Consider the following 22,833-nt stretch of genomic DNA (forward strand, 5'->3'; position numbering starts at 1 on the left):
CTCACAACTAGATTTCACAAACTCCAAAGAACTCATAGTATCATCTCTTTTTAACTCTCTATCTTGGTTCTGCTCCTGTGTGTTGGCCTCATTATTTCCCAGTGCAGACAAACTTCCTTCACCGCAGTGGGAAACGTTACCTATGGCCTTCCAGGTTCATGACCTCACGTGTCAGACAATTTGCTCTCCAGTAACAAATTGAAAAAGGACTTGGTTTGGCCCATGCCTGTTCATATGACCTCTCCTGGGTCAATATTTATGGTCAGGAAAATGAAATATCATATTGACTGGACCTATGTCATATGCTCAAAGATCATTCCCTCTAGTCAGGAATACTGTGGTTGACAGTCACAGAATTATTACAAGATTGAAGCCAGGAGGAGCAATTCTTCAGTAAAGGTAGACATAAAAACAGAGGCCAGTTAAATATCAGTTCAGCACAATTACACCTTTATGTTCATAAGTATATTCAATTCTTAAAATGCTCCCGCATAATATGGTGCATCTATCCTATGTAATCCAAAATGCACTCACCTCCTCCTGAAAGGACACAACGCAAAGTCATCTCAAGTTACTGCATCTACCTTCACATTTAGATCTCCATATTAAGTGTAATACTCCCTGACTCAAATCCAGATGAGTCTCATCATCATATGGCACCTAAAGATTAAATAGAAAATGTATCTCCCTAATATGTCTAAAATTCCCCTTCAGGAAAAGGCAAGGGAAACAACTTACATTTGTGGCAAGCTATTGCAAACACCATATTCTACTAGTCAGAGATAATAAAGCCTGTCCGGGCAGCGCAGTGACGAAGGTTTCTGATGTTTGATTCTGTTGCTGACCTCAGGGAGCCTTTTCTTCTATGGCCACAATCAAGAAACAGGCTAGAGGGCATTCCTTTGGTGGAGATTGTACTAAGTTTGAGTTTTGGTATGTCATTAATTCCTATATTTGCCAGGACCATTTCAGTTATGTTACAGAAACACAATATCCATTGCCTTAGATCAGTGGTTGGCAAACTCATTAGTCAACAGAGCCAAATATCAACAGTACAACGATTGAAATTTCTTTTGAGAGCCAAATTTTTTAAATTTAAACTTCTTCTAATGCTACTTCTTCAAAATAGACTCGCCCAGGCCGTGGTATTTTGTGGAAGAGCCACATTCAAGGGGCCAAAGAGCTGCATGTGGCTCGCGAGCCGCAGTTTGCCGACCACGGCCTTAGCTTAAAGAGAGAAGTATTGGGTCATTTAGCTAGGAAATAGAGGCACAGCTGATTCTGAGTCTCAAATTAGATTCTCAGAATTTTCTCACTCTACCATCATTGGCCTCTCTCTCTCCAGAAAAAAGTTTCTAGTGTCCGGGAAGAGAGCTGACCTGAATTATATTTCTCTCCTAACCTCTTCAGTTGGCTTCTGTCCTCCACAACTCTACTGCAACTAATCTTGTCAAAGTAACCGATAATCCACATTTTACCAAATGTAATGGACAGATTTCTGGTCATCTTTTTTAACCTCCCAGTAAAACATTACGTTTGAGCATCCCATGCCTCTTGAAACACTCTCTTCTTTCTGCTTCCAGGATATGATTCTCTGGATTTCTTCCTGATTCTCAGTTTCCTTGGCTAGATTTCCCATTTTTTTCCAATCCTCTAAATATCGAAATCTGAGAGTTTGGTCCTTAGCCCAACTCTCTCCCTTATCTGCACTAATTCTCTAGCTGATTTCATTAGGTGCCATGATTTAAACGCTAGTCACATGTTTATGACTTAATTTTTTTACATAGTGTCAGACACACACACACACACACACACACACACACACACGCAAGTAATATTGTCACTTGAATGTATACTACTAAGCATCTAAAAATTAGTGTATTCAAAATGAACTCTACCATATATCTTCCCAAAACTACTCTCTCTCAATAAGTAGAACCACCCATCCATATGTTTAAACCACAATATATCTGAAACTTCTCTTTCTCTCACCATTCATCCAGTTGATCACAGAGTGCAATGATTAAAACCTCACCATTAAGTAATGTAAATTTTTATGTTCATCTCCTTTCATTGCCTGTACTCCTCCAAACCCACACCCATATACACAGCAATTAATACTGCAGAATAGGTTTCTGGTGTCACTCAGAAACCACTCAAAAACAAACTGAGTTGGCAAACCTTTTGGAGCTCATGCTACAGAGAAAGGAGTGACTTCATTTTAAAACAAAGGCTTCCCTTGTGCTAAGTGCTTCACAAGCTGACTTAGACTAGTACTATAAACTATGAAATTCTTTGGCAATAAATAACAGAAGCAAGCACTTTAAAAATGGCCTAACCTATCTGTGGAATGGGCAGGAACCTCTGGGGCTGAAGATACACACTTAGTTCACAGAACTGGTTTGGTCTCATTTTAATTTTACAGCTAAAAACAAACAACGGATTCCTCATCCTACCCCAATCCTAGACAGAACAAACTTTAACATTTATTAATATTTCTGCCTTTAGAAAGTTATTTCCAGCCATTTCTAGGTTCATGAATATCTTAAAGTAGACCTCCAAATGCCTATAATTTAGACGCATAGTTACCCCCTGGGTTAGTTTGCTAGGGCTGCTGTAAAAGAGCGCCACAAACTGGGTGGCGTAAGCAAAATAACTTTATTGTTCATAGTTCTGGAGACTAGAAGTCTAAGATCAAGGTGTCAGGACAGTTGGTCTCTTATGAGGGCTGTGAAAAAGAATCTCTTCTCTGTCTCTCCTCTAGCTGCTGGTGATTTTTTGGGGATCGGTGTTCCTTGGCTTATAGAAGCATGACCCTCGTCTTCCTTCATCTTCATGTGGCTCTCTCTCTGTATTTCAGTGTCCAAATTTCCAACTTTAATGAGGACAACAGCCCTACTGGATTAGGGGCCCATCTTACTCTAATATGTCCTCAACTAAACGAATTGCATCTGCAACAACCCCATTTCCAGATAAAGTCATATTCTGAGATTGAATTTGAAGGGGACACAATTGAACCCATAACACCCCTAAATGTAGAAGGTAATGAAGGAACATTTGAGCTCTGAGTGAAAACAGAAATATTTAATGAGAGGTCAATAAATATAGGCATACCTCAGAGTTGTTGTGGGTTCGGTTCCAGACCACTGAGTATCACAATAATGGGGGTCACACAAATGTTTGGTTTTCCCAGTACATATAAAAGTTATGTTTATATTATATTGTAATCTATTAAGTGTGCAATAGCATTGTGTCTAAAAAAATGTACAGATCTTAATTTAAAAATACTTTATTGCTAAAAAAATATTGCCAACCATCATCTGAGCCTTCAGTGAGTTGGAATCTTTTCGCTGGTGGAGGGTCTTGTCTTGATGTTGACATAATGTTGATGGCTGCTTTTGATGGGTGTGATGGCTGCATGAGACTGGGTGGCTGCGACAATTTCTTAAAATAAGACAACAATGAAGTTTGCTGTTTGATCAACTCTTCCTTTCACAAATGACTTCTGTATAGCATGCAATGCTGCTTGATAGCATTTTACCACAGTAAAACTTTCGAAATTGCAGTCAATCCTTACAATACCCTACCACTGTTTATCAACTAAGTTTATGTAATTTTCTAAATCTTTAGTTGTCATTTCAACAATCTTCATAGCATCTTCATTCATCTCAGGAAACCACTTTCTTTGCTCATCCATAAGAAGCAGCTCCTCATTGGTTAAGGCTTTATCATGAGATTGCAGCAATACAGCCACAGCTTTGGGCTTCCTTCTAATTCTGGTTTTCTTGCTGTTTCCATCGCAGTTACTCTTGTAGGGAGCGGTTCTAGGGTCAAGCTTCAGGCTGACCTGTGGCAGGGCCACAAACAAGTCCCAGCCTGGAGGGCAGAGCTCTCCTAGCATAATTAAGCCTGACTTTGTAGCCCTCCCTAATTCCTTCCTAAGTAGCTAATGGGCTGTGGGTGGTGCAGCAAGTGTTGTCAAAACAAGAACACTTGTATACATGTTAATCTACTCTTATTAGGCTTGCAGGCTGGGTCTTTTGTGTCTTCATCCAGACATGAGAGATCCACCCAGCCCCAGTGGTATTCTCCTGTCTGTCTTTTCTTCAATACTTCACCGCCCCTCCTCGGGTTCAACCTTGGCCATGCTGGCACGGCACAACTCTTCCACTCAAGTCTTGAATCCTCAAAATCATCAATGAGGGTTGGAATCAACTTCTTCCAAACTCCTGTTAATGCTGATAGTTTGACCTCTTCTCATGAATCATGAATGTCCTTAATGGCATCTAGAATGGTGACTCCTTTCCAGATTTCCAATTTACTTTGCCCAGATCCATCAGAGGAATCACTATCTGTGGCAGCTATGGCCTTACAAAATGTATTTCTTAAATAATAAGTCTTAAAAGTTAAAACTTCTCCTGATCCATGTGCTGCAGAACACTAATCTTATTGTGCATCTCCCTCAGAGCTCTGGGTGAACAGGTGTATTATCAATGAGCAGTAATATTTTGAAAAAAATTTTTCCCTGAGTATAAGTCTCTACACTGGGCTTAAGATATTCAGTAAACCATTTTGTAAAGAAATGTTCTGTCATCCAGGCTTTGTTATTCCATCTATAGAGCACAGGCAGATTAGATTTAATATAACTCTTAAGAGCCATAAGAGTTTTGCAATGGTACATGAGCATTGGCTTCAACTTAAAGTCCCCAGCTGCATTACCCCTTAACAAGAGAGTCAGGCTATCCTTTGAAGCTTTGAAGCCAGGCATTGACTTCTCTCTAGCTATGAAAGTCCTAGATAGCATCTTCTTCCAATATAAGGCTGTTTGTCTACATTGAAAAGCCCTTGTTTATTATAGCCACCTTCATTATCTTAGCTAGGTCTTCTGGATAACTTGCTGTAGCTTCTACATTAGCACTTTCTGCTTCACCTTGAAGTTTTGTGTATGAAGATGGCTTCTTTCCTTAGAACTCACAAACCAACCTCTTCTAGCTTCAAAACTTGTCTTCTTCAGCTTCCTCACTTCTCTCAGCCTTCTCAGAATTGGATTAGGTGTTGGCTTAAGGGAATGTTGTAGCTGGCTTAATCTACTCTCCAGACCACTAAAACTTTTTTCCTGTTACAATAAGGTTGTTTCACTTTCTTATCATTGTGTAATCACTGGAGTAGCACTTTTAATTTCCTTCAAGAACTTTTTCTTTGCTTTCAAAACTTGGCTCACTGTTTGGCATGAGAGGCCTAGCTTTTGGCCTATTTCAGCTTTTGACATGCCTTACTCACTAAGTTAATCTACAACTTAAAGTCCCCAGCTGCATTTCTAGCTTTTGATTTAAAGTGAGAGACCTGTAACACTTCCCTTCACTTGAATACTTAGAGGCCATTTTAAGGTTATTACTTGGTCTAATTTTAATATTGTTGTGTCTCAGGGAATAGGAAAGCCCAAGGAGATGGAGAGAGACAGGGCCTGGTCAGTTGGTGAAGTAGTCAGAACATGTACAACATTTATCGCTATTTTATATGGGCAAGATTGGTGGCATTCCACCCCAAACAATTACAATTGTATCATCAGAGATAACTGGTCACAGATCACCATAACTAATATAATAATAATAAAATTTTTTACATATTGTAAGAATTACCAAAATGTGACACAGAAACACAAAGTGAGCAAATGTTGTTAGAAAAACAGCACCAATAGATGATTGATATAGGGTAGCCACACACCTTCAATTTGTAAGAAATATAATATCTATAAAGTGCAATAAAGAAAAGCACAATAAAATAAGGTATGTCTGTAATTGAAATATAGTGGCAAGGCTCATGTATAAAGAGTCCTAAGATTCCTTTAATCTTCTAAAGAGATTCTTTGGGCCTTATGAATAGATAAGAATACCAGAGAGAAATGAGACATGGGAAAACGTGAAGCAATTAATCATTGGCTTTGATGTAAAGGTCAAGTGCGGTGATATAAACGTTCAAAAGCAATAATGTCAGATTCTGAGAAATTGAAGCCAACAATTGCAAGGGCCTGGGATCCATTCAAATAATGTAGCCAGTCTCTCTAATTCCAGCACATTCTCAGAGCACATTTTTGGGATAGGGCACAGACTTACCCTGTTGGTAGGATTCTCAGGGTTGACTCAGGAAATACATTCTGCTATCCTTGAGTTTCTCTCAGAGGTCTCCCTTTCTACTCAAGCCTCCTAATGTCTGACTGCTAGAGTCTCATACCTGCTCAGTATTCGATCTTTCATGTGGCATTTGGAAAACCTCTCTGTAGACTTGTGAGAGAATAATCGTGAAAAAGGCCAATAACCTGTTAGTATTATTACGCAAATATTTTCAACTTTGATTATCCCCTGAAGGGTATCAGGGACTGCCTGTCACTACATATCTATTCAATAATGCTGAGAGACTTGCATTTATACAACCCCAAATATAAACATTAAACTCTTCTTGAGGCTAATAAAATGAGATCTTCATTCACAAATGGTCATGCAAAATTTTCTCTTTGAAATCCCAGGGACTAAAAAATGGGGGGAAGAAGAAAAGTTTCTTTCTATCCCCTTTCTCACCCTTTAATGTCTCCTCAGCTACAGTTGGTATAATGGAAAGAGCATGAACTTTGATATCAGGGAGATAAGTGAATAAATCTTAACTTGATTTGAGACCTCAGAGAAGTCATTCTCTGTATTTCTTCCATGAGGCATTTGGTGTAGAGATACAAATAGACAATTATAGTTGGTGGGGGTGGAGAACTGGGAGAGGAATTATAAGAGCACCTGGGAAGGACATCGAAACTTGAAGGACGAAGAAAAGCATTTTGAAGGAAGTAGCATGCAATTGATGGATAAATTTGTTGGAATTTATTTGATAACTAGTGGCCTGGTGCATGAAATACGTGCACGGCGGTGGGGGGGGGGGGGGGAGGCTGTCCCTCAGCCTGGCCTACACCCTCTCCAATCTGGGACCCTTCGAAGGATGTCCTACTGTCGGTTTACAGGGATCGGGCCTAAACCGGCAGTTGGACATCCCTCTCGCAATCCGGGACTGCTGGCTCCTAACCGCTCACCTGCCTGCCTGCCTGATTGCCCCTAACCACTCTGCCTGCCAGCCTGCTCGCCCCCAAATGCCCCCCTGCCAATCTGATCACCCCCAACTGCCCCCCTGTGCCAGTGTGCTTGCCCCCAAGTGCCCCCCCTGCTAGCCTGCTTGCTCCCAACTGCCCCCCCCTGCTGGCCTGCTTGCCCCCACCTGCCCTCCCCACTGGCCTGCTTGCCCCCAACTGACCCCTGCTGGCCTGATCACTCCAAACTGCTCCCCTTGCTGTCTTGATCACCCCCAACTGATCCCCTTGCTGGTCTTCTAACCCCCAACTACACCCCTGCCAGCCTGATCACCCCCAATGCCCCCCCCCCCACCGGCCTGATCACCCACAACTGCCGTCCCATCCTGGCTTGATCACCCACAACTGCCCTCCCCTCTTGGCCTCTAACTGCCTCTACCTTGGCCCCACCACCATGGCTTTGTCCAGAAGAATGTCCGGAAGGTCTCCTGGAAGGTCTCCCAGTCTAATTAGCATACTACCCTTTCATTAGTATAGATAGAGGCCTGGTGCATGGGTGGGGGTTGGCTGGTTTTCCCTGAAGGGTGTCCCGGATCAGGGTGGGGGTTCCCCTGCTTGGGGCATGGGACGGCCTGGGCAAGGGGCCTGTGGTGGTTTGCAGGCTGGCCACGCCCCCAGGGGGTGAGGGCCCCCGCTGGGGTGTGTGGCCAGCCTGGGTGAGGGGCTGTGAGCTGTTTTCAAGCTGGCCACACCCCCTTCAGGGTGGGGGTTCCTGCTGGGGTGCCTGGCCAGCCTGGGTGAAGGGCTGATGGCTGTTTGCAGGCTGGCCATGCCCCCAGCAGGGACCTTCACCCTATGGGGGCATGGCCAGCCTGGGTGAGGGGCTGAGGGCTATTTTCAGGCTGGCCACACTCTCTGCAGGGTGGGGGTCCCTGCTGGGGTGCCTGGCCAGCCTGGGTGAGGGGATGATGGCTGTTTGCAGGCTGGCCAGGCCCCTCAGCAGGACCTCTTACTCCATGGGGGCGTGGCCAGCCTGGGTAAGGGGCTGAGGGTGTTTTCAGGCTGGCCATGCCCCCTGGCAACCCAGGTTCCCAGCCCCTCCTTGACCAGAGGCCAGGGCGGGCAGGAAGCTTGGCTTCCTTCATCGCCGGGGGCAACCCAAGCCTCCTACTTGCTCCAGCTCCGTGGCCACTGTCATCTTTGTTGGGTTAATTTGCATACTCACTCCTGATTGGCTGGTGGGCATAGTGGAGGGACGGTCAATTTGCATGTTTCTCTTTTATTAGTGTAGACAGGAAGTGGGTAAGAGGAGGTGGTGGAAACAGAGTAATTATAGCCAGAAGCAGAGAGAGAAGAATGTTTAATTAAAACTTGGCTCTAAGAAAAAAGGCCTTTGTTTCTTCATACATGAGAAAGGTAATGGCCGAAAACTGTTTGGCTCAGTGGATAGAACGTTGGCCTGCAGACTGAAAGGTCCCAGGTTCGATTCCGGTCAAGGGCATGTACCTTGGTTGCAGGCATATCCCCGGTAGGGGGTGTGCAGGAGGCAGCTGGTCGATGTTTCTCTCTCATTGATGTTTCTAGTTCTCTATCCCTCTCCCTTCCTCTCTGTAAAAAATCAATAAAATATATTTTTAAAAAAAGAGAAAGGTAATGAAGAATATAGTACATTCAAAAAATTGGTGTAATTGTGATATGCAGGGAGTGGTGTAAAATAAAGCTGAAAAACAAGCAGAGAGTTCAGACTACCAATGCTTATGAGATCTGCTAAGGAGTATAGATTTGACCCTGACAGTAAAAGGGCGGGGAGGGGGGGGTGCTAATTAGGCTTTAAGCCAAGGAAAAATATGAGGTGTGTGTGGAAGAATCTTCACTCGGGCTGTAGTGTTGAGAAGCCATTAAACAAGGACCTTTATAAGAGTAAAATCAGGAGAGACCTCTGTAATTGCTGGCCTGGATAAGGGCAATGATGGTGAAGAGAGAGAAAAAAGAAGATGAATTCAAGAACTATAGAGAGGCATCATCATTCAAGTACTTAGCAATTGATTGGATGTGTGGGGTGAGGAAGAGAAAAGGATCAGAGCAGCACAGATTTGTAACATGAGCCACAGGGTGGCTGGTGGCACCTATCCCTGGCCTAGGAGATATGCCGGAGGAACAGATCTGGGGCAGGAAGCTAAGGTGCAGGTGGAGCTTGCATTGACTCTGACCTTGGTGGAGATATTTAGTAGGCAGAGTATGGGGTCAAGAAGAAGATCAGACTAATGATGAAGACTTGGTTCTTCTCAACAGATTGTGTGCCCTAAAGGCACGTCTCTAAGGAAGAATGTATAGAAAGAACAGACATCAGGGTTGTAGTAGGGACACTATTTTCCAGGGATTTTAGGAGAAATGCATAAACGGACAAAGCAGAATGCTTAGCTCATCGTACAGGCTCAATAAATATTTATTGAATAAATATGTGAATAATTGAACCAAGGCATATACCTAATTTACTAATTTCCTTGTAGAGATTAAGCAAAGTGAAAGCAAGTTTGCCAACTTTGAGAAAATCTTATGAAGAAAATACAGGTTATGCCCATGCAAAAAGATCCCTACTTTTATCAACAGAGCCCTGACTCATAAGGCACAAGGCCTTTTGCTTTTTCTTAGACAAGAAAGTCACATTTATTAGCACCCAGTCAGCTATTTTAAACTAACCTCTGATCTTGACATTTACAAGCAAAAGGAAGTCTTTAGTTATGTAACAAACCAGCAGTCCATGCATCCCGCCTGTAACAACAATAACAACAGAAGCCCATTTGTCATTGTGCCTGACTCTATTCAAAACAACACATCTCTTCACTAGCTTGGATTTTTTCCCTTACATTCTCTGAGGCTGCCAATTGATGTCTGACAATCCAGTAAGGGGGTGAAGATTGACATCTGCTTAGATAGGAGTGTGTGTGTGTGTGTGTGTGTGTGTGTGTGTGTGTACACTCACACATGTTTTAAAAGGAAACTCTTAGGTTGTAAAATTAACTAGAATTAAATTATTTAACAAAATTCCCAATAACTACATTTTTATGATGATACGGAAACCCATGCCAGGTCAAACAAATGGCTTGTGATTTTATGGCATTAAAGTAGACTTCCAAATAGATTGGAAAACAAAAACTCATTCACAAAAACTCATGATTTCAGATTGGCATATCAAGCATAATTTCTGAGCATTTGCAGAAATGAATACTCCTACCAAGGGCACAGTACTTATTTCAAACAAACTTGACATCAACAGATCCACTGTTGCATTTAAACAATGAAAAAGAACCAGGACATTTTTTTTTTGGGGGGGGGGAGGCGCAGGGTGGACAATCTAAAATCAAATGCAGCAAATCTCTTTGAGCCACTTATACACATATTCAAAAGTCTAAAAATTTGCTGGAGATCTATATTCTTTCTGTTCTTAAACTTAAGGAAATACAGACTGACAAATCTCAGAGGGAAGGGGTGGGGGTAGAGGGGCAGGAAGAGATTAGCCAAAGAACTTATATGCATATATGTATAGGCCCATGGACACAGACCATAGTGTGGTGAAGGCCTGGGTGGGGGTGGCAAGTGGGGCAGAAGCGGGGTGGATCAGGGCAAATGGGGAAAAAGAGGGGCATCTGTAATACTTTCAACAATAAAGATAAAATTTTAAAAAGAAAGTATAGATTGAACACGGAGAGGCAAATAATGGGAGTTTGTTTTAGAGTCTTAGGTATAAAATGATGAATAACTTTTGGTTATTAGAGTCAAACATACTAGTCTTTTTGTCTTTGTGTTTGCTTGCTTATTATACTGAGTGCTAAAGGTAAACGATCAGTTAGAAGATTTATTCAAACCCCAGCTATTGCATAAGTAGGAGAGGTTCATTGTGATTCTCATACTAAGAAAGGGTGTGGGTAAAGGACCTGGGAGACTGAATCTAAGTTCCACCTCAAAAATTTACCTGGGGTTTCCAAACAACAGTACCTCATGAAAGTCACCATTATAGAGCAATGGAATAGAATTGAGAGTCTAAAGTGTTATACATCTATAAACAATTGAGTTTTGATGAGGCTGCTAAGACCCTACAATGGGGAGAGAATTATCTCTTCAACAAATGGTTCTGGGAAAACTGGATATCCACATGCAAAAGAACATTAAAGTTACCAGGACAAAGCACTATGTACAACAGTATGGTCAAGGAGTTGAATGAGCCAGGCAGAGACTGCAACTTGCCAGGCTAATATCTGTTTTCCTCTTCATAATAAAAGAATCCCCATGCTCTCGGAATGGCAGTGTGTCCAAGTAAATATCCACATTTTTTAGTCCATGGGAATAGCAGTGGTCAGGGATATATCAAAATTTGCTAAGGGAGTTTTTGAGAAAAGCACTTAAAGGGGCTGCTCAGCTGGAAGCTGTCTATGCCTGTTTTGCACTTGCCTTTTCCTTCTTCATGCTGCCCGACATGTGACTAGAATGGCTGCAGCCACAGCTGCATCTTGGACTTTGAGGCTGGAAGCCTTGTCTGTGAATACCTGAGGAGACAAGGCCCAGGCCTCTGAGCATTGCGGGGCCACCACGCCTGTCCTCAGCTGCCTGTGTCTAGACTGACTTTATATGAGTGAAAGATAGACATCTACTTGTTCAGGCCATTTTTATTTGAGTTGTTTGCTTTATGTGCCCAAGACTAACCCTACCTAATTCATCAGTTCCTGTGTTTGTGGGGCACATGGCAAGGGTGAAGAGGAAGCTGGGCCTGTAGGATTGTGTTAGGGCTGGAACTTAGCTTCAACTTGGGGTGGAAACTTGCTAGAAATGAAAATTCCTGATCCCCCACCCCAGATCTCCTGAGTCGGAAACTCTGGGAATAGAGCCCAGTCTAACAAGCCCTCCAGGTTCCAGTTTGGGAACCAAGGTAAGTTCTTGTTGTTCAGAATTGCTTGAGTAGAAAACTTCTTTTAAATGGCTTTGGCCTGTGACCACATGTTCTTAAGAATGGGGGCACTGAATTTTAAAAATACTTCGGTTCTAACATCAGCTTCACCGCTTATTACCTGTATGGCTTGGGCAAATGACTTAATGTTTTTAAGTCTCATTTTCTTCCTGGGGTTATAATAATAGAGTCCCTCAGAGGGTTCTTGTGTGGATCACATGGAATATCTATAAATCTCAGCAGAGTACCTGGAACACTGTAGATGCTTAATAAATGTCAGTTCCTTCACTCACTGTCTATCATTTATGATGCATAGCAGGCACACATTCCTGCAGGATCCGAGCTTAGACACCCCCTCACTGCATCCCCTTTCACTCTTTGTCCTCATTATGGCTCCTATTATTCTTTAAAATGGAGGTGAACCTTAGGCAGGGAGATGGGGGCGGGGGGAGAGGGAGGGTAAGAAAAAGAATCTTCTTAGAATGTTACATAAATGGTCAAGTTCACTACAGAGTGAGGATACAGGAAGGCACTGTTACAAGTTTTATTTTTGGCCTTCGGCAACGTTCCTCACCAGGTAAGGAAAAAAATTACACTGCACTGCCATATAAGCTATTACTAAGAAGTAAGAAAAAGGTTCATATGTGTTTTTCCAAAAATTGGGAAATAAAACGATCACAGTCACCTCCATTGAAATTTCTTTGTATTTTGGGTATCACCAATACATCTCTCTTTATGAAAACAAAAGGGGCAACATTATTTTTATGCTCCAAAGGTCATAAAGGTTCTCCTTGCTGTGTCTTATCTCATTCCTACCTGAAAATAAAAGGCTAGAGTAAAGGTCAAGTCGCCCCTCGCCCCACCCTGCACCTAAACATTCCACTTCCTAGTGTTTGCATCAAATCATGACATCTCTTTCCCAGCTAGTGTTTATTATGTAAACTAATATTAATATGTAGCTAATATTTCACTGGGTATGGTATCTAGAAGATGCTTGAAGCTAATTCTGACTACATCATTGTTATTGGACTCACCTCCTTGGTGGGGAATGATCACAGATCCCCCCCACCCCATTCTCCAATTTCCTTAAGAAAACCCTGCAATGACCAGACACAAGCACTGCCCATTCAGCTCCCAGGCTGGGCAAAATCAGAGAACGGGGGAAACAAACAAAAGGCCAAAGAGATGATGCAGAAAAGAACATGATTAGCTACGTAAGTCCTTTACCAAGTGAAAAGCTGAGAAAGAGAAGAAGAGAAAGTAGGTGCTGAGAAAGCCAAGTGGAGACAAGGGAGCTGGGGTAGGGAGGGTGACTTTCCTCGGTTGAAAGGCTGTAAGATTGTGAGGGCTGGGGAAGAGCTGTTGTGTTATGTTTGGGTAGCTTTCAAACACTTTGAGAGACATTAATAAAAAAAGAAATGTCTTACATACACACACACACCAGCCCATGACATGAAGAATCACACAGTTTAATTATGACCACTGTCTTGAGTACAGATAAGTGAACCTGTATTGAGAACCTACTAAGAGCCAGATACACTTATTTAATCCTCACAACTGCCCTATGAAACCAGTATGTTTACCCCCTTCTAGATAAGACAGCTGTGACTCAGAGAAATTACGTGAATCGTCCAAGGTCATAAAGCTAGCAAGAAATGGAGTAGGAACAAAGCCTGTGCTCTCTGGGGCCTGCTGCTGGGAGCTGGGAACCAGAAGCACCTCAGGAGCTGTCTCACCCGTGCATCGTGTGCACTGGGGTGTCTCTGCATCTCTGCTCCATTGTGAAACTTGGGGTTTTCCTGACATTTTCTCAGCACAAAAGCTGTGGGATGTTTGTTTGTGTAAGGTTGAAAATGCAGCCCACCAGCGCGGCTTTGTCCCTCCCATTGCACAGGTAATAAACGCCAGCACACATGCAAAAACCACTGCTATGAGTTGCTCCAGAAACCTTTTTACTCTTCTTTCCTTCTCTTCCTTAATACTATTCCCTTTTTCCTACCCCCCACTTCGAGTTCTTTATCTACTACTCATTTCCAGGCATTTCCTTTCACTGATCTTCAACTATCTATCTATATAAAAACCTAAGCAACCACCGCAACTGAATGAATGACTGAACAGGCTGCGTGGGGTAACCAGGCTGGCAGGGGCATTAGTGAGGGATGACCAAACGACTGAGTAGCAGGCTGCGTAGGGCAACCAGGCCAGTGGGGGGGGGGGGGGCGCAGTTGGGGGTGATCAGGTCAGCAGGCAGAGGCAGTTAGAAGTGATCAGGTCAGCAGGGGGGCAGTTAGGGACGACCAGGCTGGTGGGGGGGCAGGGGAGGGGCAGTGAGGGGCAATCAGGCAGGCAGGCAGGTGAGCGGTTAGAAGCCAGTGGTCCAGGATTGTGAGAGGGATGTCCGATTGCCAGTTTAGGCCTGATCCCCGGGATCGGGCCTAAACTGGCAGTCAGACATCCCCCGAGGGGTCCCAGATTGGAGAGGGTTCAGGCTGGGCTGAGAGGACCCTCTCTGCCACCGCCCCCACCCCCGCACGAATTTCATGCACCAGGCCTCTAGTAGAAAATACAATCAAGTATTTTCTTTAGCAAAACTTGGTAATGTTTTTTACTATTGTAACCCAGGACAAGAGTTGGATTCTTATGACCCTTTTTACTCTGTCCAACTAACTAAATTGCTGCAAACTCGCTTATTATAGCTATGAATAGCCCAGATTATAAGCCATAATTGCAAATTATCCTGATCTCATATTTCTTTTCTGTTTGACAATGGTGACATGACTGCAGAGAAATAAAGAATAATTGTTAGCTAGAGGGGAGCCAACAAGAGTTCTGTTTACTATGTGACCTCACAATCTCTTTATTTTCTCATTATTTCTAAGCTTCTTTCTTCCTTTTTTTAAAATCATAGTGAAACAACAGAGATCTTGCTGAAAGTAACCTTAGAAAGGTTCAATGTTGGTCTTGAGGCCCAGGACCAACAGATTCTTATTGTAGATGAAACCCCAGGCATCTATACTTTTCATTCTGAGTTAATTTTTTGTTCTTCTCTAAGAGGCAAAGCCAGGGGTAACATTTTGGCTGATAGTGAGATTTCCCTTTTCTCAAAGGCAGAATCCACTGGTTCACCACACCATGAGCTTCCAACTCCCTAGTTACAGCACAAATCTTTGTTCCCGCCATTTCCTCTGCTCTCCTCTACCCACCCATTTCTAGCCCACTAGGCCGGCATATCTGGCCTTTGCTCAGCCACAGGGCTGGCAATTTTTATTACCGGTGAAAGCCAGCTAGCATTCTCATCATCTTTGTGACAAATCATGATATTTAAAAGAAGACTTAAGATGTATACATGTATACAGGCATAAGTATTCACACACACACACACACACACACACACACACACACACACACACACACACATCCATCATTATCTTGAATACTAAAGACAGTTTCTCTTTCTGCAACCACTTAGTGGCATAGTCTGCTAAGGAAGAGAGTGGCACCCAGTGGACAAATGTTTGACTGTTTGAGACAGGTGTTCCATGCTGAAATATTCTCATATCTTAACCTTAAGAAGTGTCAGTTGCTCCCCTTCCCTTTCACTATCCTTCTGTCTTCCCATTTTTAAAATATCTACTGAATTTAAAAATGGGGAGGGGGAGTGGAATGTTCTTAGAGTTCTTACCTTTTCAAGAATAAGACTAATCGGCCCTAAATGGTTTGGCTCAGTGGATAGAGTGTCGGCCAGTGGACTCAAGGGTCCCAGGTTCGATTCTGGTCAAGGGCATGTACCTTGATTGCGGACACATACCCAGTAGGGAGTGTGCAGGAGGCAGCTGATTGATGTTTCTCTCTCATCGATGTTTCTGATTCTCTATCCCTCTCCCTTCCTCTCTGTAAAAAAAAAATCAATAAAATATATATTTTTTAAAAAGAATAATCGAAAACACTGAAAGAAGCAACAATTTCAGGATTAAATCCTCTGAGAACAGTGTCTATATTTGATTAACCCATTTTAACAGTAACAGTGGAGACAGCCAAACCTAGTAAAATACTCAACTTTTAATTAAAAATGTAATATTGAAAATGCTTGCCATGTGCTTTTGTTTTTTTACCCATTGTACCCTCCTTTATCTCAAAACATTGCCAACTTCCAATCAAATTCACTTGGTTATGCAAATTTGGCAACTCCAAGGACAATACTTCAGGAAAATAACACAAATTCTGCAACTTAATGATATTGTGCAGTTTATCTGGGAGCCATGCAAATGCTGATTTTACTCTCTACATCTTTCATCGATTGTTTTGGTTGTGAACCTCTTGGGTAGAGAATCCCCAAGTATATGTCAGCCTTCCTGAAACACCTAACTAGCATCTTACTCCTGCTAGGTATAAAGAAGGTAAATAAAATCCAGTTTCCATTTCATATATTGAATCTTCTAAACACTGAAAAAAATGGATCTAATTTTTTGATGTTACATAAAGGGATCATTGAGTTAAGTATCTTAAATATTAGGGGCTCTTTGTATTGAATAAAATATTTTATAAAGAATAAGAGGATTTAGTACTTTATGGGTGAATTGAATTGTACTGATTTAAATGAGAAATAATTAAAAGACATTCAATTACACAATAAACGTATATCTTAGTGCAAAAGTTAATACCAGCTGGAGTGCCCTCTTTTAGTTAACCATTCAAAATTTCTTCCAGTATGGAGGTTAAGAAATTCTTAGTTTTTTTTTCCTTTGAAATGGTGCCTATGTTCATTATTATTATTTTTTTCATAATATTGGCACAGTTTGAAGGCTTGTTTTTATTTATTTTAGAGAAAAGACCAGTTGGCCAGCCAGGGTTATGGCTTGCTGCTGACATGGAAACTTTCCCAAATGGCTCTGGGCCTAGGGCAGCACCTTTCACTAAATGATGTAAGTCCCCCATGACCCTTTGCATCAATCACATTTAGTCAGTAAACAATACACATATCCTGGCCCTGGCCAGGTACCTCAGTAGGTTAAAGCATTTTGTCCCGATTTGCTAAAGTTGTGAGTTAGGTCCCTGGTTAGGGCACATACAATCAACCAATAAAAGCATAAATAACTGGAACAACAAATCAATGTTCCACTCTCTTCTTTCCTCTTTCTCTAAAATCAATAAATAAAATCAATGAAAATAGACGCACATACAAAAACACATCCCAAATTAAGACATGCACTTTTTTGGTAAATTGAAAAAGAAACAGAGGCCATATGTGTGTGTCCCACTACCTTCCATGTTAATTACACTTATTTTTCTCACAACACAAGCATCTTTCCCCCTAGTTTCTGCAAAAATTCTTGTAAAATGTCATGCAATCAAATTTTGCTGGGCAAACCTTTGTTATGAAAAACAAAAACAACTCTTAAAATTGTTTTTCAAAAATGTCTAAGAATATATTATTAAAACGTATCAATCCATGATAAGTCAATAGACGTTTATAACATTTCAGAGTGTCTGCTGTCCACTTTCCTCCACTGCCTGTCACCAACAGTGAGCACTGGGCTCTGTAGGCCTCAGGCTCTAGGAAGCTTTGTTCTCTGGGGCTGAGCTCCCTGCCCAGGAGAAAGGACAACAGTAATCGTGGGATTTGCACCACACACTGTGCTGTTGCGAAGTGTAATCCTATTGGGAAATGGTCCAGGCCCTGGGCTGAGCTTTATCGATACCCACACTCCCTGTGTCTGACGTCAGAGACCTGCTGTGCACGCAGGTCCCCTCTAAAGCACCAGGCTGCCCAGCATGGGCGGGGCTCCTCCTAGGACCTGCCTGACTTCTGTGAGTTTCTAAGATCAAGAGGGAAGCCAGTATTTGGAAAATTTCTTCTGTGTGGTTCCTATAGGTTTTTATCTTACCTTTGGGCCTGTTTATAATGCAAATATGCTTCACGTATTGAGGCAAACCACTTGCTTAAAGATTGCTTGCCTGACTCATGGGCTGTGGTGAACGAAAATCAAAATATAATCGTAAAAGGAGTTGTAAAGGCTGAAAAGGTCCATACAGATTAAAGTAATTATTGCTTTATGTAAAATGAATGAAATGCTGTATGTATGTGTGCACACGTGTGTGCGAGTGTGTGAATAATTGCAGAGGTTACAGCACGTATTTAGATTGACACTTGCTCTACTGAACACTAAGAAAAATCTTTCCATCACCAATGATAGGCATTACCTGCTCAGATAAAGCTTTAGCCTTTTCTTCCGCTTCCTTCAGGCAAACCTCCAAGGACTTGAGATGTGCCAAAGTAAACGTCATCTGTCCAGTTTCCAGGGACTCTTTCTTTAAAATAACAACCAAGTATTACTGTTTGACATGGATAATTTCCTGAGCATGTCTCAAACAACTTTATGGACTAAGGATAGGCTTTATAAACTCATACACATCATCTCTTTTTCTTCTTCAACACAGTAATAAAACCATGAAACATTACAAAAGCAATAGCCTTATTTAACATTTAGTTTCTAAAGGCAGGGTAAAAATGCATATTAAAGTATAACAATGAATAGTTTTTAAAAAGTTCAAATAAAATTTCTCATGTTGGAATTTGGTCATTTGGCAACTTTTATTCTTGATACAAAAAAAAAAAAGAAAGAAAAAAGAAAAAACCCCAAAACAAAACAACTTTCCCTCAAGAGGTTACAACTAAAATTTTACGTTCTTAATAAGAGATGTCACCAAGAACGCCTACAATTTTAAACATTCACCTATCTTGAGAAACAGTCATTTGAATTCAGAGACTCTCTTGTTTCCTGTCATTTTCTTATCAGAGGTTCCATTCAAGCAAATATACCACCCGGTTTAGAATCAGACCATCCTTCCCCAGAACACAGCTAATACGGCTCAAATCAGCAGATGTGTAAAATGGTTCAAAAGTTGCTTTTTCTCATCTAAAAGCAGAAGAGTATGCAAAATTGGCATGGACAAAGCAGTTGCTGGCCCCACTGAGACTGGAGTGCTTACTGCCTACTCTTTGGCAACTGAGATAATTAATTAAAGTTATGCACAACATGAAAAGTTAAAACGGAAAACTTGCTGCTCTGGTTTTTTCCCTTTGCTTTAGGAGCCCACCGATTTTACGTATGTGCATTTCCTGATGATACAATAGAGCCATCTGGTGGCAAATGGAACCAGCCATGAAAATAGAGCATTCATTCAGTTCTTATAGTTGTTCATGTAGCACTCTGACCCTTAGGGCCATGCCTCAGGCCTCGGATAGAAATGACACTCATGAGATGAGCGGCAAAGGAGTAGCTCTCAAACAGCTTGGCTCCCAGTGGCTGCAAATCTCCAAAAGTTGGCTTTGGGGGATGCACATTTTGGGCTAGAATGGTGATACTAGAGATGAACCAATGATCCTCATCATGCCATGATGACTCCAATAATTTGAAGTCATTTCCCCCCCGCCCCCCCCCCAAATTTTTTTTTCTCCAAAATCTAGCCTCAAAGCAAAGTTTTTTACACTTACAGGTAGTTCATGCTATAAAAACATTATATGCAGAAAGGGGAAATTGTCAAGAGGCCAAATTTGTCCAAAAAGATTGGGAATCCCAGAGGTAGGCTACTGTTTTCAAGGAGAATCTTCTGGTATCATGTAGGGTCTTTAGAGAAAGTTTAAAAATATTTTGTGAGTAGACCAAGTAAGATTGGCTAGTTTGTTTCTCTAGGTCTTTTTTCTCCAAACATCCCAAATTTCCCTGGCCAAAGACTACCATTTCCAGTAAGACAAGCATTGTATATAATGCCAAATGAAACAGGCTCGACTGGAGACTGTTACGAAATAACAGGACTTTTTGTACAGGTAGAGTTAAGAAATTGTCATGTGTTGTAGAACAGAGAGAGTCCGAGCAAACAGTGAAGAATGCAGTCTGTCTTCTTTACCCCAGCTGCAAGCTATCACTCTGCCCACTCTGACTTGCCTTCTTGTCCCTTAAGGGAAAGGTCCATAAATGTATCTTCACTGAGGTAAAAATGTCTTATACAAAGGCAAGTGCTTTTTAATGGGGGAGGGGGGGGGGCGCAACTCCCATTAGCCAAACAAAGGAATAAAAGTTAAATTGAGAATAATTTTAGAAATAAGTAAACACGTTGGGCCAGGAGTTTTGGAGGTAGATGTGTGGTTTCAAGGATCTTAAAAAAGTTAGGGGTAGTCAATGTCCCAATTTTGCAGGATGCAATGGCAGATGAGCAGAAGGGTGGGACTTATACCATTAAGTTCATTCTGCTTCAGGCACATGTGGACACACCCTACATAAAGCAATCTGTGTTTATTATCAACATGAATCTGTCTTGGTGGTTAAAATAATCGATGAATAAATTATATTCAACATGACATCACATGTTGAAAATAGATGATATACACAGGTGTTTGGGGATTGAGCCCGTGTCTGTATTTTCAAATTTTAAATTCCAGCAATTCAATGGAAGTTTTAGTTTTTAACTTCTACTCTTTGTCTTAAAATTTTCTATCTAAATATCAAGCTGGTAATCCAGGTGGCATGTAGCTAAGATAATGAAGATGATCAAACTAAATGACTACTGCAGAGTATTAATTCAATAAACTCTTTGATCACAGTATGTGTATTAAAGTTGACAGTCTACAAATTGACAAATCTTATACAAAATTGTAGAGTAGATTATTTTTTGGCTGCACGGGTTCTCCATTTGAGAATCTGAAGGAAAACCTCTTTTTCTCTCATTTAAGTTTTCTTGATTTCTCTAACCCATGTCAGTATCTTTTCATTGTCCCCCTTCTTATTTTTTAAATTTATAGGGGTGACATTGGTTAATAAAATTACATAGGTTTCAAGTGCACAAGTCTATAAGTACATCATCTGTGTATTATATTGTGTGTTTACCACCCAATGTCAAATCCCCTTCCTTACTTTTAACTTAGTATTCGTCTTTTTTAAAATATATTTTTATTGTTAATAGTATTAAAGATATCTCCCATTAGTATTTCTTTGTCTTACAATGACTTTGCTCTCCTTTCTCAGCCATACAAACCCCTTCCACCCATTGAGACTGGTTAACGGTCTCTGATTGATCCACATCCTCCACCCTCCTCTGAATCCATGTGTGACACTTATAAAGCCCCTGAGTGCAGAGGTCAGACAGCACTGCCCTGAGTATCTGCTAGGAGCTCAAAAAATAGTTGTTCTTGATTAAAGGCTCAGCAGTCAAAAAGGTGGTTGCACCAGAAGGAGCAGTCACGCGGAGAGGCTATCACAGCTACGTCTATGAGCAATATTTTCCATGCATCAGCCTGGGACGCTGACAGGGTTCTGAGCCTGGGAAATTCTGCTTGCCAAGACCAGGTGCAAGATAGGGCAGCAGAGAGCAAGAAGTTGGGTGATGATGGCAGGGTTGTTGTGAGGATTAAATGAGGTAAAGCAGGTAACTGCTTAGACAGGTGCAGTGTTCAATTAATGTTATTATTAATAATTCCATTATCCTAGCTCCTTTAAAGAGAACCATTTAACATTAAAACTTGCTAGCTTATTTTTAAACCCCAGTAAAAGAAACTCCCCAAGGAGACACTTTTGTAACAGCAAATGATCAAACGACAGCAGTGGGAAATCCAGTCAAGTATGCAGTCAGAACAAAGTTAATAGGTTAAATATGTGCATTCATTTAAAGGCAAGATTGCTAAATAAAGATGTGGTTACAGGCGATTTCACCTTTACAGAAGAGCATTTGACATGGGTCAGCTTGCTACAATGAAATGTTTCCAGCCATCTGAAGTTCCAGTGTCCAGGGCTCCAGCAGCCCCTGCTCAGTAATGCAGTCACTTCCTGCCAGATAACACGGGCCTTCACCACACTTTGCAATGGTCAAGCTTCTGCTTGATGAATTGCCTACTCACCACTGCAGTCTATTGCTCCCTCCCCCTGCTTGACAGGCACTGGGGGCTCTAAAATTCTTTACTCTTCTACAACCTGTTCCTATTTCTCACACAGGTTAAACTCTTTCCCCAGGGCCCTGGCTCAGCCCCTTACCCCGGGCAGATTGCTGTCATACTTGCCCCCATCTTTGGTGATCAGAATTCATGTTAGAGTAGAATTTTCATCAGTCTCTTGCCCTTTTGTGCTTACCTTTTGCAATAGCTTCTTAGGCTAAAATTTCAATTTCTATTTAAGCAACAATTTAAAAACTCAGTTTTCCTGATTTCAGTTCATTCTAGTGAAAACAGTATTCCTCTGTGCTTGGGGTTGCCTCAGTAGTTACCTAATGAGGTATTTTTTATTCAAAACTTGAACAAACTACAACTTTTGTCAAAGCCCAGTAAAAAGAAGGTTCTAGAAAGTGCCCATCTATGTGACTGAAGGAGATGGCCATGGGGTGACAGAGATGAGCACTGACTAAGGAGAACCCTGGACTCCGGACAGCCACATTCTGGACTTCACTGTGCGTTTCACTTGAACTATGTGACTTTCGGGCTTCACTTCTTGGAACCTCAGTTTTTCATCTTTAAATGATGGATGTATTGGTCAGGTCCCAGTGGGAAACAGATGGCCACTCCAGTGGCATCACTGAGGGGAATTTGATGAAGGGACTATGTACCAAGGTGTGGACACAGTTAAGGACACCAACAAAGAATGGTGAGGCAGCCCCTAGAAGTGAAGGTACTATTTGCCTTACCTTAAAGAGGTAGGGGAAGAGGTAAGGGGGGGGAGCATTATTACAGGATGGAGCTTGCGGAGAGGACCCCCAATGAGCTGAGCCTTTGGTAGAGGATATAGCCCCTGCCACCCTGGCCCAGGCAGTGGCAGTGGGTGGATCAGTGGAATCAATAGCC

At 41.8% G+C, this 22,833-nt stretch overlaps 1 protein-coding gene across 1 annotated transcript in view; it reads right to left on the reverse strand.

Annotated features, from left to right (window-relative positions):
- Positions 1-22,833, reverse strand: part of CCDC192 (coiled-coil domain containing 192) — a gene marked incomplete at both ends in the record, with an annotated part of 205,978 nt that overhangs the window by 160,334 nt on the left and 22,811 nt on the right. The window contains one exon of the mRNA XM_079795696.1: positions 18,210-18,317. Coding sequence (XP_079651822.1) covers positions 18,210-18,317 — 108 coding nt within the window. The remainder of the gene's footprint in view (positions 1-18,209; positions 18,318-22,833) is intronic.

Source organism: Cnephaeus nilssonii, assembly GCF_951640355.1.
Source record: "Cnephaeus nilssonii genome assembly, chromosome: 2".
Classification (NCBI taxonomy): domain Eukaryota; kingdom Metazoa; phylum Chordata; class Mammalia; order Chiroptera; family Vespertilionidae; genus Cnephaeus; species Cnephaeus nilssonii.